Raw genomic sequence first — 17,540 nt, 5'->3', positions numbered from 1 at the left:
AGTGCATTTACTGTACTTTTGAGGTACTAGTACTTTACATTGGTATTTCCATTTTATGCTACTTTATGTTGGCACTCGTGCTCTTTTCACTCCACTACATGTATTTGACAGCTGCAGTATCTAGTAACTTTTGAGATTAATATTTTCCATTATTAAAAATTTAATAAGCTTATGGAACAAAAGGCACCGTTAAAGGGCATTAAGGCATTGGTTCCCAACATTTTTCATTTGTGACCTCTCACTAAAAGCAGTGTGTGGTTGTGGTAGTTTTTCATTTTTAGTTTGAGTAGTGTGACTTGTATTTTTTTTTTTTTTTTAAATGTACTAGATTGCTGTTTATGATTCAAACAAGCACAAGCACAGATTATTTTCTAAATTAAATTACAGTCATTTTCAATGAACATCAAGTAAAAGAATATTTTTAATTCTAGCCATTTTTATAAATGCACGTGATCGTTTTAAATCAGACTCAGATTTTTTCAAGCATCTTTAACCTCTGGGTTTTGTCTCAGCGTAATTCCTGTTGAGCTGTCAGACGCTGAACACACACACACACATGGACGTTCATGTACACACCCAGGCAGGCTTGGACTCGCGTCTGCACACACTTACAAAACACAATGTCAGGCACGTGCACGTTCACATGAGTGTGCAAGGACAACAGTTCTCACACACACACACAAACCAGAAACAATTCAGTCCAGGTGGCACACCCCAGGAGACTTGTTCCTTATGTCAACACACTGACTGGGAGTTATGTCACCACAGTGTGGAGACAATAGTGACCTCCCCCTCCTTCTCTCTCTCTCTCTCTCATCTTTCTAAGTCATTGCTCACACTCTGCCTTTGGTCATATACATATATACATATATATATATATACATATATACACATATATACACTTATATACACGTATATACATATATATATTAGATCAGCAAAAGAAAATTGATTGGGACATTCCTACTTCCCAACAAAAACTGTTGCTAACAATCGCTACATACTGAGTCTTTGGCTTAGGGGCCCCGTCACCCCTCGGGCTCCGTAGGCCTGCGCTTGGTGAGACTGTCCTCATAAAAGAAAAAGAAAAAAAAATGGGATAAACATTCATGCTGCGTTCTTTTACCCATGACCGCAATCTCTACCTTAACCAAGTAGTATTACTGCAAGTTGCTACAGGTACAGGGGAGACCATGACATGGGACCTGGGAAGGCCAGCGTGAGTCACAGATTCGTGAGTATGAATGTTTACACCAAAAACACTGTACAACAATTCATTAAACCATAAGACCGGATTTTACAACACTGGAAAATTAGCAATCCACAATCATTTCATCCTCCCTCCTGATGATCACGAGTAGAGCCCCACCCATATATCGGTCGGCCGATGATATTGGCCTATCACGGATAAATCAGCATCGGCGAGTATGTTGTCCGATTTACGGCGATACGAGAACTGTTTCATTACAGGACATTGTGCAGAGAAAGACAGTAGTGTGTCGCTACAAGTGGATCCGCACTACACAATGTGCCACCGGTGTTTTGCTGCCTTCAACCGCAGAGGTGGAAAAAAGGTCATGCGACTCTTTTTTTTTTTTTTTCCTTTTCTTTTTCAAAAGGTCATTCGCGCTTGGAAGGCACTAACTGACGATGTTGCGCAGTCGATAAGGGCATCAGATCTAATCAGATTAACACCCATACGGTCTGCTCTGGAAGGCTTATTCTGTGGCGTAGCTTTGGAGGACCTCGGAATTCGGGCCCCGGGTGGCTTCAGGGTTGGTCCGGGGACGTCCTCCGTGGCAGAGGAGGGACTTATTTTTGGACATGTTGATATGGTGAATTTGTGAACTTGTACAGTACGCAGACAGTAACTGGGTACGATTAAAATCCTCCCCGTATATCAGCGCTCACTCTGCCGTCCCAAAGATCTTCCTCTCCCTGAATCTTTCCCCTTTGTTTTTGTGCTTGGTCCTCGGTGTTTATTCGCTCTGTAATCTCCACTGCTTCCTCTCCCTCGCTCTCTATCTCCCTCCGCTTTCCTCCGCCAGCCCCTCCCTTCCCCTCTCCTCCCTCTCTCTCCCACTCTCACTCTCTCGCATGCTGGCTCTCTCGCTCCAATACTTTCTGCAGCGGCACGTGAGGCGGCAGCCGCACATGGCCTGAGCGTGTGAGTCGCAGAGAGAGAGAGAGAGAGAGAGAGAGAGAGAGAGAGGTTTCAAAACATGCAAAGCGAACAGTCTTGACTGGGCTCTGGCTCTCCCCCTCCAGAAGTGCTCCCTCTCCCTCTCTCCCTCTCTCTCTGTGCAGTGTTACAGAGTGCAGAGTCAGTGTCTGGTTTAACCCTTCCCTCACCAGGATTAATCCCAGCCCCGAATGTTGAATCGAATGCCTCGGCGCGGCGTTATCCCGCAATCTCTTCTTTTAAAGAGGCAGAACATCAGCTCATTTCCTAAACAATGCACGTTCCAGATTTAGCTGAATTCATCTTTTAATACCTCCTATGTCAGATTGAAGCTCTCGATGTATGTCTCATTTCACTGGGTGATGGTTCCTCGAGGGTTTATCTGGGATTCCTCTGGTCTAGACGCTGGTATTTGGTTTCTGTTTGAGGCGAAGTAGCTGCATCTCAGCCGGAGAATTGATACGCGTGGTTTCAGAAGGCCAAGGGTAGTCTATACCGTGTGGGCTGCAGTGGCTTGACTGCTGACCTTTCTGCACACATTTTGATATATTTTTTGGTTAAGGAGTGGAAAAGAAAAACCTAAATGTAAAAGATAAAACTGAAAAAAAAAATCTAGTAATTGGATTATGGGTCATAATTTCGGTTGTAAAACTGGAAGGATAACATTTGGACGTAATCGAGAAGTAATCTAGAAAACAAAAGGCTTTACAGTATGTCACTATTGTTACAACTTAATTACAAAACTAAGCACTTGTGAGGGAGCACTGCAACAAGGCTCAGGCCCTTGGGAACTGTATTACACATACTTAAATTCAGTGTTTTTCTACACCCGAGTATGGTGACATATCTGCACTGATTAACGTTACTACGGCCGTCGTTATTCCTGCAACCGGAGGCAGATCAAACACCAGGAGACAAAGGAGTCACCCCAGGTCGTTTTAGCCTTCGTGCAGTCTGCCTGTACACATAAGTGATGCCTGCTATGTCCAGAAGCATAATGATTGGCAAGGATCAAAGTTAATTTTTTACTTTGGAAATAGTAGTTTGAGAAAACAAACCCAACTGAAGGTCCGCTTAGTTGCGATTCCAGAGCTCCCAACTGGAGCTAAATTTACTAATCGGCATGGTCGATGTATTGGCCGATATTAGCTTACTGCAGGTGCGTCGGAATCAGTCACAGAGAGGGATCGATGTTGAAATGCGATCTCGGGACCTGCCACAACTTTACCCATAGCAGTTTTAGGACTGCTCGAGCGCGTTGGCTGAAGGCCGCTGAGGTTACATGTCGACAGAGCCAAGTCAGCAACAACTGAGCAAACTCTATCTGCTGATGACGACAGTGTGATGTGGGTAAAAGCTACAGAAAAAGCTGGTAAGCGGACCTTGAGTTAGGACTGTTTTGTAAAAATAATGCTAGCCTTCTTATGCTCAACATCGCACGGATCCCATTGGATCCTCAACTCTTGGTCCTCCATTTTGTTCCTCATACCAAGATGCTAGCTGATTTACGCTAGGCTAACCCGGGAAGCATGGTTTAGCTAAAGGCGTGTTCACATCACGGCGGAAAAACAAGGGCCTGAATGCGCTGTGCGTGGGTCGGCGCAGTATTTGCCACTCCGGAGCTCCTGGTGGCGCTGTGCCATAGCTTCAGTAGATGGCAGTGGATTGCTACGTTTCAGAGGCTCAAACTATGTTTTCACCAGTTTTGTGGCCAGTTTGTCATTGTACAGTTCTGGAAAATTCAGAAACACAAGCGATCAGTTTTTCATCCACCCTTCAGTCCAAGCAGTGGTGACTGACTGGTGACTGACTGGGCCAACGAAGTCAGCGCAGCTCAGGTCAAAGTTCAACAAATTTGATGTTTCAGTGCACCGTTGATATCCAGGCTAACAAGGACTCACATTCTCCAAAATTCCATTCATATATATATATGTGTGTGTGTTTTGTAACGCTAGGAAGCAAAGCATATCCTCCCAGTCGTCAACTTGTCAACAATCGGTCAACATCTTCCCGAATGCCGCTGCAGAAGCAATCGTAGTCATGTCTGTTCAGATTTTGCAAATAAAAGTACTTGCTATGTGTCGCAAAATACTGTGAGAAGTCCGAAATGGTGGATACGTGACCAAAATACCTGTTAAATAATGCAGCTTAAACAATAAAGTACAACCTTCCTTTCACTATGCCTACTACAGAAAATACTGTTCACCTGATATTTTTTATCAGGCGTGTTGCTTTTTTCTGCTTACGTTGGGGATCCTGAGCTCCATTTAGACGCGCTTACTGCGGTCGTTCACACTCACAGACAACTGGAGGGCAAAGAGGTATCTGACAGCTGAAAATCAGCCCATTCCCACTGAAGATCCGACACTGGATGACACGTGGTTAATTACTGAGGCCTGAGCTCTAATCCATCCTGTAAACAAGCCAAAGCAAATCGAATGTAAATGTCCCTTAAAAATAAAGTTTTGAATTTAGCTGCTGTGTGTGAACTGGCTCGTTTGCATGTCTGGGCTTCTATACATTTATAGAAGTACAGACGCCAAATTCTCATATCTGCTTGATTGTTTTTGTCTGTACTTCCCACTCAAGCTTCACCACTTCTGCTTTCACTGTCAGTCTCTCCGTGTGTCTGTAAGCAGGATGTAAAAACTGAACAGATTCCCATGAAGTCTGGTTGACAGATAAGCCTCAGGCAAATGGCCAACTGATTAGATCTGGGTTGTTATTTAGATTTGGAATTTCTATCCAGGTGTATCCAGGTGCAGTTTCTCACGCGTGTCAAACCGTCTGTTGTGACGTATTGACAACAGCGGGTCAGACCTGGTGTCTATTCATCAAACTCTATGTCTGGTGCACATGTTAAGTGCAGTAATCTTTCTGTGTCCAGTTTAGTTGTTGATCCCCCTTAAGGACAGCTTTCCTAAAAGCTGTGAAAAGCTTGTGCGGCAGATACTTTCACATCGCAGTTCAATGAGTTCATGCACTCTCCAGAATGCACGGGCTCATGGGAATCTGAGGTTAAAAATCTGTTTTTGATTAAGAAGGTTCAGGATTGGATGGGGAATGAAACCCAGCCCCGGACACCGGGTCGTTTTGAGGATTGACACTCGGTCGCGGCCCGACGATGAAGCGGCCCATGGGGGTTTGTCCCGGATTTGCCCGATGGCCAGTCCGACACCGGGAGGGCTTCTGACCGCGCGAACTGACCTGGAAACCGCTCGCTCTGAACGACAAGTAAAGGTGATTCTCAATTCATTATCTATTTCCTTGAGCCAAGGAAAGAAAGGATTGTTCTTTACGGAGAAAATAAGACGTTGCACAACCACACTTCCTTGCTGGGAACAACATTAAACAGACAATGACATAGTCTGACTTACAATAATAGCCATGATGGTTTTCTTCTCATCAGTTCTGCTTATCCTCTTTTATCACAAGGCCACTTCGCTGGTTGAGGCTCGTTGGGCGTCGAGAGCATCGTCAGCAACATGCAAGCAACATGAACGCTTCACGCACCTGATTGGACGAAAGTGCAGCTGGCCGGGATATCAGTTCCCCTATTTTATTAAACTGGGGGACTGGAAACGAATGAATGAATTTCTTCTAAATTATCCAGCAAAATTGATTCCCGAACAATACTAACATGTGAAATAGGCTACGCAGTGAGAGATCAATGTTCCATTTTGAAGCCAAAACACTGATTTTAAATATCAGCTCATAAGGATTATTCGGTTTTTAAAAGAAGAGACAGGAATTTATCTGTTTTTATTGTGATAAAAAAAGGAAAAAGTCTGGGTGAAAAGCATTCTTAAAATACCATCTGCACCACAAACTATTATACATACATATAACATCGCATACTTAAGGGACATGATCAAAGGCTCATTAGCATCTCCTGCCTCTTATTTTCTATATTTTCTTTTAAGTGCAGCAGTAGTAACTGTGTTTATCGGGTTTTTTTGCGGCAGAAAAAAAAAGACAACAAAAAAGACAACTTCAGGATTTGTGGGGCTCTGTTATAAAAACTACGAGTATTTTCGTTGAAAAAAAGAAAAGTCAGGTAAAGCTGAAAATTCGGAGCTTTGATCACGAGGTTTGGGGGTTTTGGGAGACAGTGAATGACATCAAAGCACTGCTTGGTCCTGCTCCTGGGCTCAGCTGATTCTCAGAGGACGTTTGCGGCAAAAGCCTGAGCTTGCCGGGTTTAGTCTGAATCTGTGAGGTACGGAAAAGCTGAGGGAGAAGAAGGGAAAGCGCCATTTCTCTCACGGTCAAGGGCGCCTAACAGCTGGTTTAGTAATTGTTTTATCTATGCGGTTTTCCTCCATTTTGACCGCTTCCCGCTTAAGACCTCAGTTTGTGTCCTCACTATTTGTAACTTACAATATTTTAAAGACCAAACAGGTGAAAAACGGCATCGGACTGCCTTATAAAGCCACGGCTGCATCCATATTTCTGTGATTTCCCTCCCCTTGAGCTTGCTCTCCTTATTTACCCCGAATGAATTAAAATCAAACATGTGGATCGGATTATTATTTCCAGTCTATTTTCCATCTATTTCTCTGGTTGATTCCTTCTCTCTCTTTCTGCAGCTCTGTAGTAACACTTCAGCTCCACAAAGACCTGAGGGATTTCTGGCTGGATGCATCACGCTCAACCCAGTCACGTGTTTATGATTCAGAGTAAAGAAGAGAAAAAAACACACACACACACACACACACACACACACACACACACACACACACACACTCACACTCACACACAGAGATGAAAGCATGTTCACATTAAAGCCTACACAGTTGCATGCAAATGCCGAAACAAAGAGGACACTCTGATATGCATGTTCAAAGTTCAGTGCGCACACACGCACGAGCGCACACACAGACACACGCACACGCACGCACACACACACACACACACAAGCAGAAGCGTGCATACATAACACACGCTGATGGTGTATATTCATAGACACTTGCAGAAGCACTTAGGGCAGATATGAAGACACACACACACAGACGCACTCAGAGCCTTGCAGCAGTATCCAGTGGTATTCTCTGCTCTGTAGCAGCTCCATCCAGGCTGCTTGCTTTAATGCATCTCTGTTTCTCTGTGTCTCATCTTCCAACAGTTTTTTGTGTTTTATTTTTTTTTTTTTTCTTCAAGCTACCCTTCAGCTCTTTTTCACAGTGAAACATCTCCTCTCTTATTATTTATGACACAGAAGAAAAAGACAAACACAATGTCCCAGTCAGATTTCTCAGAATCTGATCCTGCTGGGCAGTTTATCTCTCTCTCTCTCTCTCTTACACTCTCTCTTTCTGTTTTTCTTTCCTCCCTGCCTCTAGCTGAGTCCAAGCTCTTCATATTGCATACTCATAGTACTCAAGTTTTCTGAAAAGCACGAGACCATTTCAGTGTGAAGCACAGACGATGACATTAAGTACAGAGATGATTATCTCTACATGAACAAAAACCGTCCCTCGAAGTGACCCAGTCAACAACAGTTTCTCAACAAATATGTCAAATAACAAGCCTTTTAAATCCTGAAGTGTCCATAGGAGTCTCTCTCTTTGCAAATGTATTCCGAGCAGCCAAAATATATTCAAATCTGCAGTGCGTGTAAAGAATCACACGGTTCAATGAAGAGTTTGAACAAGCTGACACAAAATAAATACAAAACATTGTCACACGATGCAGGAAGATGGTGTGTTTTTTTTAATGTTATAACAACTTAAGGAGAAATTTAAATGGAAAATATGGATTTAATGGTTGCTGGGTTTTTTATGTTGTTTTTTTTTTACTGAATTTATGGATAAATATATTTTTGTAGTTCTGTAGCTTAACAAAAGTCAGGTGCTAGAAAATGCTTAAGGTGATCAACGATACTTGTGTGTGCGATCACCTTTCTAACACCGCTTCTCTACCTTGTGACTGCCGCTGGTATATTTGTAAGATATTCTTTTGTACTTTTGACACAGTTTAATAATGTGCCTGGGTGTGTTCGCATCATGTCTGTAGCTAGCTACTAGTGCACTGATCGATATTTTTATATTAGCAATGAACCAAATGACTGTGTAAGGTGAAAAGGATGAAGCCGCAAAAAAAAATCATCCATTTCGGCAGCTCTGCGAAGCGTTTATCTTAGTTTCATTCAGCTCATTAGTTTGGTTTCCAGCCGCCTTTACTTGTTTTGGTTCACTCTCACAGCTCTCGTCAGCGTTGTCCACAGGCACAGCAGGCAGCCGCGTTCAGGGAAAAAGCTCTAAAAGCCCCACTGCACACTACCCACTACAGACACTACAGACAGACACAGTCAGAGACCAGCTGGTGAACATGGTGGAGCATTTAGCAGCTACAGAGCCAGAAGTTTCCCTCAGCAGCTGGTGGAGACCAAAAACAGAGCTCAAAGAGAGGGAATGCTGGACTTAGATTCATCAGGTGACACAAATTTAACTTCCAGTGAGCGCTAATGCTGCTCCGTATCGGTCGAATGCGTAAATCGACAACAGTTTGCCAACATATTCACTACTTTGTACCGTGAAAATAGGTTGTTGTTGTGTTCGCAGGTTGTTGCATCACGTTTAACAAAGCTCGCAGGTTATGGAAGCACAGCAAGGGAAGGGAGATTTGTTGCATAAGCTTTAGGGCTGTCACTTTGTATTCGAAATTAGAACATTAAAAAACAAACAAATAAATATTTGAAATGTAGAGAGCTGTTCAGAATCGATATATTACAGCCTGTGAGCGCGTCAGACCGTTTTCAGTAGTTTACCTTGTGGTCCAGCAGAGGGAGCGCTTAAAGTTCACCGTCAGATAGACCTATTTATCCGTGGATTCTGTTCAAGATTGGTTCGAACAAAATACGTGCCGGTTTGAACACCTTCAAACTTGATTTGTGAAAACAAGAGAACCCTTGAAAGTTTATCCTTAATCAAGTGCTTGTCTCCAGGGCTTAAAGACTGACTTAATTGTAACATGATTGGCTGCAACTTCGCAGATAGGTGCTTATACCTATTTTAAGGTACATACGTGGTAAATCCCCAGATTCCAGCGGGGGGAACGAGGCGTATATACGCACTAGCACAGCTCTGTCTTAACTTGGACACGTGAAACGTGATCAAACAATTTGGACTCAGCCGCTCTCAGCTCATCCTTCATTTAAATGTCTACATACACACTGAACGTTCACAGAGACGTGGCAATCTGTCATCAATACGTCATGAAATTAGCTCTGGTGATTCATTTGATGGCCCACAGGATGAAAATATGACCATTAGCGTTTAAAAGAATGGCTTCATGTTTTCAATAAGTCAGAACTGGAAGTTGTCAGACTTGTGAAATCTCCACAAGAGAAGAAAAAAGAAAAGGAAAGTAAAAGAAAGACAGACAGAAAGGCACTTCTGTGTTCTGGCAGTTCTGGTTCACATCAAAAGCATCAGAAGGAGGAAACAATAAATTATGAATATATAACGGATGAAAACAGGCTGTCGGACGGAACCGAGGACGGCCGGAGAACAGGGTGTCAGCCATTTATCACATGGAGATATAATTAGAGAGAGAATCCTACTCTGGTTATTGGTGTAGGAGTCGTGTGGCTGAACTGGGTTTAATGTATCGGGGATCCGAGTCCCCGTTACTGCCAGATCACATTAAGGGCTTTTGCATATGCAGCTTCATATACGCCTGACTGCATTAGTTGGCGCAGAAACGTTTCCCTCTCATGTGAAGATGTCAGTGTGAATCTGGCTGTTGCGAGCGACAGTGAGAAAAGCTTTCTCGGTTCTAGCGAGAAAGTTGTTTTATTTCTATACGTTTTAAAGGTTTCAAAGATGAAAGACGATAACAACCGATGAACAATGTTTTAAATTGTCGTAAATTCAATTTAAATGTCCATCTCAGCAGGTCAAAGTGGAATAAAACCGCCCGGCAGCGCCCCCGGGTTCTAAAGATTTCCTCTAGGCTCACTGCTGTGATCGTTCTGAAGTTCGCGGTCACTCACCATGTAGACACTCGGGGCCTCCCATCATGCTTTGCTGCTGTTGGGGCGGCGGCTGTGGCTGGACGGTCTCCAGTCCCAGCAGCGAGGAAGAGGAGGATGAGGAGGACATGGAGGAGGAAGATGAGGAGCAGGGTGGGGGAGAGGTGGGAGGGCACTGGGAGCTCTGGTTGGGCACCGCTGACTGTGAACTCTTGGGAGGAGAGCACAAAAAAAAATGAAAAATATAACCTGCTCTTCAAAACTCTGTGAACTAACGAACTTAAATATTCCTTGTAGTCTAAACAACAAGATGGAAAAGAGAGAGCTGCATAAAATCCCTACTGACTGAAATGATGGGCAAACTGTTATTGGTCCCTGATGCTCCGGGATGCGGATTTACATCAAGTATTTACGGCTTTGTTCCTTTTTTAGCTTTATTCTGTAGCTGAGTGCGAAAAAGGCTACGGCTTGTTAATTAAAATAAATCTTGTTCTCCCAGGTGAGGTTGAAGAAAAGTTCGTAACGCTGCGGGTGTTTGGTCTCCACCGGTCTTACCTGGGAGGGGATCTGGGCGCTGGTGGAGCTGGGCCCATTGCTGTGCATCCCCATCCCGTTCTCGGTCAGGAACTCCTCCAGGTCCATGTACTGCAGCTGGAACAGCCCCCCGTCACACGGCAGGGTCCTCTCCCACAGCAGCGGGCCCAGGAAGGCTGACTGGGAGTTGGGTCGCAGGGCGCCGGAGCCTGGGGCTCCTCCCGCCCCACCAGGCCCTCCGGCGTTAACACCCAATGAGTCTTCATCAGAGTCCAAGGGCTTGTCTTTGTCTGTCCAGAAGACGGAAGAAAGGGTTTTTTACATTAAGCTGTTATCAGAGATTTCATCGAGATACGAAAAGAGGCTCTGTTGCGTTTTGAACTTCTTTTTTTTTTTTTTTTCACAGAGGGTAATGAAACTCCCTCCTCCCTTCTCTCTGTGTTTGTGTTGAAGGGCAAAAAGGAAGATAAGCGCCAATAACAACTGATATCCAGTCTGACATGGTAAGATAACGTGGAAATGTGCAGTCAGACACGTGGAAACGGAATGAGTTTTAGTATCAGAGCGGGAACGTTGCGAAACAATCCGTCGGTGTGACTCTAACTGTGCAGAGAAAGGTTGATAATCTCATCCACAGTAGACTCATAAGTTTACTGTAATTAAAGCGTCCTCTTTATTGATGTTGGAACAAAACCCTACAGGGTACTTGTCAAACTAACGCAGGCCTTTAATCCAACACACTGTGTCCACTTCGGAGAAAACATTTCGAAAACGTGATTTTACCTTGAGAAAACTAAACGTTTTTCAATCCCCAATTATAAACGATGCCACTAATTCGGTGCAGTTACGGACGCGTTAAAAGTTTTGAGACCAACCGATTACTTGTAAATATCCCCGCACACACTTTGGTGCTTCGATGAAGTGCTTAAAAGATATGTCGCGTAGCCAGGTGGTCCCAGGTTTGATCCCCGGAGGGCAGCGCACACGGCATGAAGCACATCAAGCAAGCTTGTTTAATTTAATACACTCGGGTTTTGCTTCTACAGCCTTAAACTTCAGATTTTGCTGTGTAACTGTTATTACTGAGTCAGTTTGCTGGCTTTATGAGTCTTATCTAATTATGCTACTGCGAGATTATGTTTTTATTATTCATCACTATTTTATAGGTTTTGCATAGACGGATCAACTGTCAAGCGGCGACAGATACCAGACTCTGCAACACAGCCGGTGTGCAGCGCTGCCGGATACCGAAAACCAAATAATTGCACAAAGACGCCAAAGAAAAGACCGGTTCCACATCAGCCCTAAACCATTTCGCTCTCGTGAAAAAAACAAACAAACTATGGAACCATGACGTGTCAAAATGATCGTATTCACAGGTTGTTAGTGTTATTGATCGTACATTGTACAAACCACTGCAATTTGGACACTTAGGATAATTATCGTGCACCTGGCAACACTGCTGGTATGAACTGTACACTACACATGACCCCCATGAGAGCGAATCGCCCTCCGAGAGCCCTTGAGCACGGCACAAAACGGACATTTGGTTCCACAAGCGCCGGCTCTTTTCTTGGACCTTGTTCTGTACATTGGTTTATTAAAAAAAACAAAAAACAAAAACCTCAAAACGTGACTGAGTTTGGTTCAGATCTGATGGACAGACCGCCCCTTAGATCACTTCGTTCCAGCTCCACATCAGCGAGGATTTCCTGCGTTTATCCGCTGACAGCTGGTGAGGCCTCCGCCGCACTGATGGGAAGTCCGGATCCTCTCGGCGAGCCAGATCGTTTGGCTCGGCCCAGCAATCAGAGCCGGTTCTTTCGGCTTTCTTCATGCGGCACCACGTCTGGCTTTTATAATTCAGCCAAACTGAGCAATGTTTTGACCTATGATTGGTTTGTTTGCACGTATATCACTTAAATTATTCAACTGTAGTTACACTAAACCTTATCATTTCCAGAAGACCAATATTTTTCATTACGTTTGGTATAAAAACATTCACGTAAAAACACGATTACACACTTGTGTTGAATGTTTAATTTACATTGAACGTTGTAAGTTGGTGTTTCGCTACAAACACTAAACAAAGCGCATCTGGGCCTTGCGCATGAAATGTACGTTACAATTCCAACGCTACTGTAATTTCCATATCAAATAAAATAAAATAATAAAAATGAACAGTGAATTATCCAAAACACAACCATTCTGTGCTTTTAGACCGTCAACTCCCCCCCAACCTGACGGTTTGACCCCTGTCTGTCGTCACACGCGATCGGTCGCACAGCAGACGCATCGACGCGACGCTCAGTCAGTGACCGTGGCAGAACGCTGTGGCGAAAAAGATCGTCCTACCATTCTGTGTTGAATTAATTCACACAAAAAAAAACAAAAAAAAAAAGAAACGGGCCCTCAGACGGGAGCCGACTCCCATCGTTCATGTAAAGGGACCGACTCGTTGGCGGCAACAGCGTGTCAATACTGCGACGGAAAATTACTTTAAAAGGCAAACAGCCGTCGACAAACAGCTGCTGAGCTGTTGTTCGTCCAACATTGGCCGTGGTTTGTGCTTCTCGTCCGGCGCTCGTGTCCTTCGAGTTCCCGTAAAGCGCTTAGTTACGGTCATTGAAAGGCATGTGGTGATAAAGCTGACTTGACTGACCCCGCACTCCCCTCTGACCTGCCAGAGAGGGATGGGGAGTCCGATGGAAAGATAGATACAGACTTCAGGCATCAATAAACCATCACCAGAAAAAAAAAATAAAAAGAAATCCTGCAAATAAAACAGGAACCTAATTCAAATGAAACACTATGGAAAGAGGGAGAATGTTTTGTTCACTGATCCTTTGGTAATATTATTCTAAAAGGATTCTGCCCCCAAAAAAAGAGCATACTGAATAAATGTCGCATTGAATAGTAAAACCCAATGAAATAGTAATAAAAGAGCATATTTAACTGGGCTGGGATGACAGAGCATGCGAGAGCAGCGAGAAAAGAGCGAGCGAGCGCTACAGAGGCTGAGGGAGAGCGTCGGGAAGGCCGGAAATTTAAAGTTAAAGGGATTAAAAAACATAAAGACTCGAGAGATTACAGCAGGAAAACAGCAGAGAGGGGACAGGGAGGTGGATGGGTGGGTGGAGGAGCAGAGCGGAGGAGTCGAGGCCGTCATATTCACGTCCCTCATAATCTCTCCGCCATTATCATCGGCCACATCTTCCTCCGCCGCCCTGCCAGCTTCTCTCGAATTTCCTGTGTATTCGTCACTAAACTCGGACCGCGTGCGCAGATTATGATTATTTAGCAGCAGTAGAAATGAAAACGAGACACTGTTTCAGAAAACGTCGCCATTTACTTGACAAACGGGCGAAAAAAAAAAAAAAAACACCCTTGCTTACAAACGCCGCTGCGAGCCACGGTAGCCTGGCTGGTCGCCAGCGAATTCTGTCGTCAGCGGCTACAAAAGGTGCAAAAAGGTTCGGCGCGGCGTTTTATTCCTACGCATCCTTTTTTTTTTTTTTGCTAGCAGTTTAAGATGCTTTTACTGTACGTACCACGCTAGGCTAGTCAGTAATGCGCCTACGGAAGTGGCCGAGCAGTAGGTGCGTTACTGACTAGCCTAGCGTAGCCTCCGCGATCCGGCCTGTTCGCGACGCTGATGGAGCAGACGCGGTCGAGGCAAGAGCGTCGAGATGTGGCAGGTCCTGCGTCAGGCTACGCAAGCGATATGTATGTGAACCGAACCGACCGGGACGACGGTCGGCGTGCCGTAGCGCCCCAACACCGGAAAACGTGGCAACCTAACTCTGGTAACGGGAAGGGGGGGGACCGAGCGCTTGTCGGCATCTCAGCATCAGGACGTAGCAGCCAGGCGCACATCCCGGATCCACCGGAGTAACCGCAACACCCTGTAACTTCAGTTCCACTGGTGCAGAGTAACTAAGTACATTTACTCAACTACTGTAACTTGAGTACTGTTTGCAGGCAGTCGTACTTTACCTGAGTATTTCCATTTTCTGTCACTTTGTACTTTACGATTCAGAGGCAAATAGGGTTCTTTTTACTCAACTGCCCTTTTGATAACTTTTGGTTACCGGTTACTTTGCGGATTCGGATGAATACTGCAGGTTAGATTAAATAAATAAATCACGATGTATTATTATTATCGGTTAAAATAAGACTTTACTGATCCCCAGGGGTGAATTCACAGGCTACACAGCAGTGTGTAAAATAATTAAAATCCCCCTCCACCATTAGCAGCTGCAGCGTTAAAGGGATGCACACATTAGTGCATCAATAATTATGATCCAGTATCTGAAAAAAGGGGCCATTCTGCATAATGGGCACTGGTGCTTTCAGCGCTCTAAAACCTGACACCTTCTGGGTAGGCTCCGTAGAAAAGGACAAATGGAAAATGACCATATGAAAACGAGAGAAGACTTCAAAAGAACGGGGAATCCCTTTGTTAAGAAGCAGCCGGAGGAGAAAATGAGAGGAGAGAGAGGGGGGAAATGGATGGGAGGAATAAGCGGAAGTGACACAGCTTAATCAAAGCGATAGCGACACGTCAAAGTGAAGTGGACAAGTCATTAGAGCCTGATAAACTGGGAACTGACCGCAGCACCGGGGAAGGAAAAGCTACAGTGAGAAGACAGAAACAGAAAGACTGGAAAGGGGGGAGAGAGGATCTGTGCAAGTTTCGACAGAGATGTGAGAGGAGAGGGGGAGGAAAGAGAGAGAGAGAGAGATGACTGCAAATAAAATGGGTTTGGAAAAAGGGACAGAGAGGAGAGAGCGTGGTGCCAAAGAAGGGACGGCAAAGCCCGAGAAAATGTAAATGAGAAGAGAGTGGAAGACGGAGTGATCTGATGAGACAGGAAAGTGTGAGAGGAAAAACTCAAAAGACGTGTGAAAGAGAGAGAGAGAGAGAGATGTGATAGATACGAGTGGGTGTTTGTGCGGGCGTCAAACAAAGCTAGCCGGGGAAGGAGTTAAAAACGTCGACTCCGCATGGTGGCGGAGGGAGCGGCAACGAGAGCCACGGGCAATGCGGGAACATCGCACACAAACATCTTTCTTACACCCCTGAACGCATCACCTATCATTAGGGGGACATGGGCTCCACGAGTGCTGCCAAAGGGGCTGTGGCGGGGGCCTCTGAGCCGCTTTCTGACTCCATGGAGAGCCTGTCAGCCGGGCTCACCATCATCTCCTCCTCCTCCACCTCCTCCTCCTGCTCATGCAAAGCAACATAAAAAAAAACAAAAAGAAAAGAAAAAAAAGAAAAAAATTCCAAAGAAAGGAACTGCAGTTGCGCCAAGCAGCCACCAGGGTCCGCCAACGGGCAGGGGGCGTTTGGGCAATGTGATTTCTTTGTTTTTCTCCCTCTATCTTTCTGTGTGTGCGCGCGTGTGTGTGTGTGTGTGTGTGTGTGTGTGTGTGTGTGTGTGTGTGTGTGTGTGTGTGCGTGCGCGTGCGCGTGTGTTTGCTGGGCTCCATCTACGCTTGCGAGGGCTGGCTCGTGACAGCCCGCTGCGCCTGTGAGGACAGGTTAAGCATTGTCCTCGCGGTGACAGGAAAAAAGAAGAAGAAGACAAACCAGAGAACGGGCTGACTTTAAGGCTAGGACGGAGAGCGCAGCGAGTCCTCGCGATGTCCTCGCGATGTCCTCGCGAGCCCACCAGACCCGACGGGTGTGTGTGTGTTTGACAGCAGCTGACCGGGAGTTATGACATCCCCACGGCGCGGAGAGGAAGGAGACGCGGCCTGGTTAATGTTTGTCACGGCAGCTGGTGGATGGGAAACTATTCCGTAGCCTTTATCTCGACGCAAACCACTGCTTCTACTGCATTTGCTTTTCTTTCCAGCTGCAGACGGTGTTGCCTTTTTGTTTTTGTTTTGTTTTGTTTTGTTTTGTTTTGTTTTTTTTACTCCCCCTCCTCCCTCCCCCCTCCCCCCTCCTCCCACTCCTGATCATATTCATTCCGGCACCAGATGCGAAAGGGAAACGTCTAATGTGGGAACCCAGCGGGGGCCAGAAGGAGGAAGGCTGAAGTGAAAGCAGCGTTCACATGCGCGCCAGTGAATAATCACCGCGATATGCCTCTGATGTTTCTGCGACCAGAGGCCCTTCTGATGACCATTTATCACGGTCTCTATTTCCTGCATCAGGGCTAATGATTATGTCGATTATCGACGAATCTGCCGGCTGCTTGACACCTCAACAAAAAAAAAAAAAAGTATAAATAATGCAAAAAGCCCATTACAACTCCCCAGAGCACTGCGTGATGTACTCGCGTTCCTGGTTATATATATATATTCAGTTTAATTAAATATGTACCAAAAGGAGAGCAGCTCGTCCTCACCTTTAAGAAGCTGGTGGCAGGAAAAATTTACCAAAATGATGAATCAACTATCCAAAATAAAAAAAATTTAAAAAAAACCAACCTGCTAAAAACTTTACTGTCATCGACCAACTGATCAACCAAGCACTGATTTCAGCGGCGTCTCACATCATATCAACAACATTCGCGGAATATTTCCGCGGGGGCTTCAAGCAGCGCGTTCGCAGTTGAAGTCCACGGTGAACTTGCTGCACTTTAACGCACTTGACGCTGATTTTTGCGCGACGAAATTCGCTGTGAAGCGGCGAAGCGACAGCTGACCCGGGCACGCACCGTGCTCACGGCGCGTTGAAAGGGCGTCGCGCACTTGGGAGCACATCAAAAGCGCATTTCTCCAGAGCATCCCTGCAGCGACCGGTATCATCCCTTTAAGAAGTTTCAATTCGAGTTTCAGGCCTGTACGACCCCCCCCCACACACACACACACACACACCCCCACCCCCACCCA

General features: G+C 45.3%; 1 protein-coding gene across 1 annotated transcript in view; it reads right to left on the bottom strand.

The window, feature by feature from the left end:
* dbpa (D site albumin promoter binding protein a) overlaps nucleotides 1-17,540 on the bottom strand; it is a 33,800-nt gene that overhangs the window by 16,037 nt on the left and 223 nt on the right. Inside the window, exons 2-3 of the mRNA XM_040122567.1 lie at nucleotides 10,713-10,981; nucleotides 10,179-10,368 (exon numbers count right to left, since the gene is read on the bottom strand). Coding sequence (XP_039978501.1) covers nucleotides 10,179-10,368; nucleotides 10,713-10,981 — 459 coding nt within the window. The remainder of the gene's footprint in view (nucleotides 1-10,178; nucleotides 10,369-10,712; nucleotides 10,982-17,540) is intronic.

The sequence above is a fragment of the Xiphias gladius genome, chromosome 24, assembly GCF_016859285.1.
Source record: "Xiphias gladius isolate SHS-SW01 ecotype Sanya breed wild chromosome 24, ASM1685928v1, whole genome shotgun sequence".
In the NCBI taxonomy this organism is placed as follows: domain Eukaryota; kingdom Metazoa; phylum Chordata; class Actinopteri; order Istiophoriformes; family Xiphiidae; genus Xiphias; species Xiphias gladius.
This window is presented reverse-complemented; position numbering and strand designations above follow the sequence as displayed.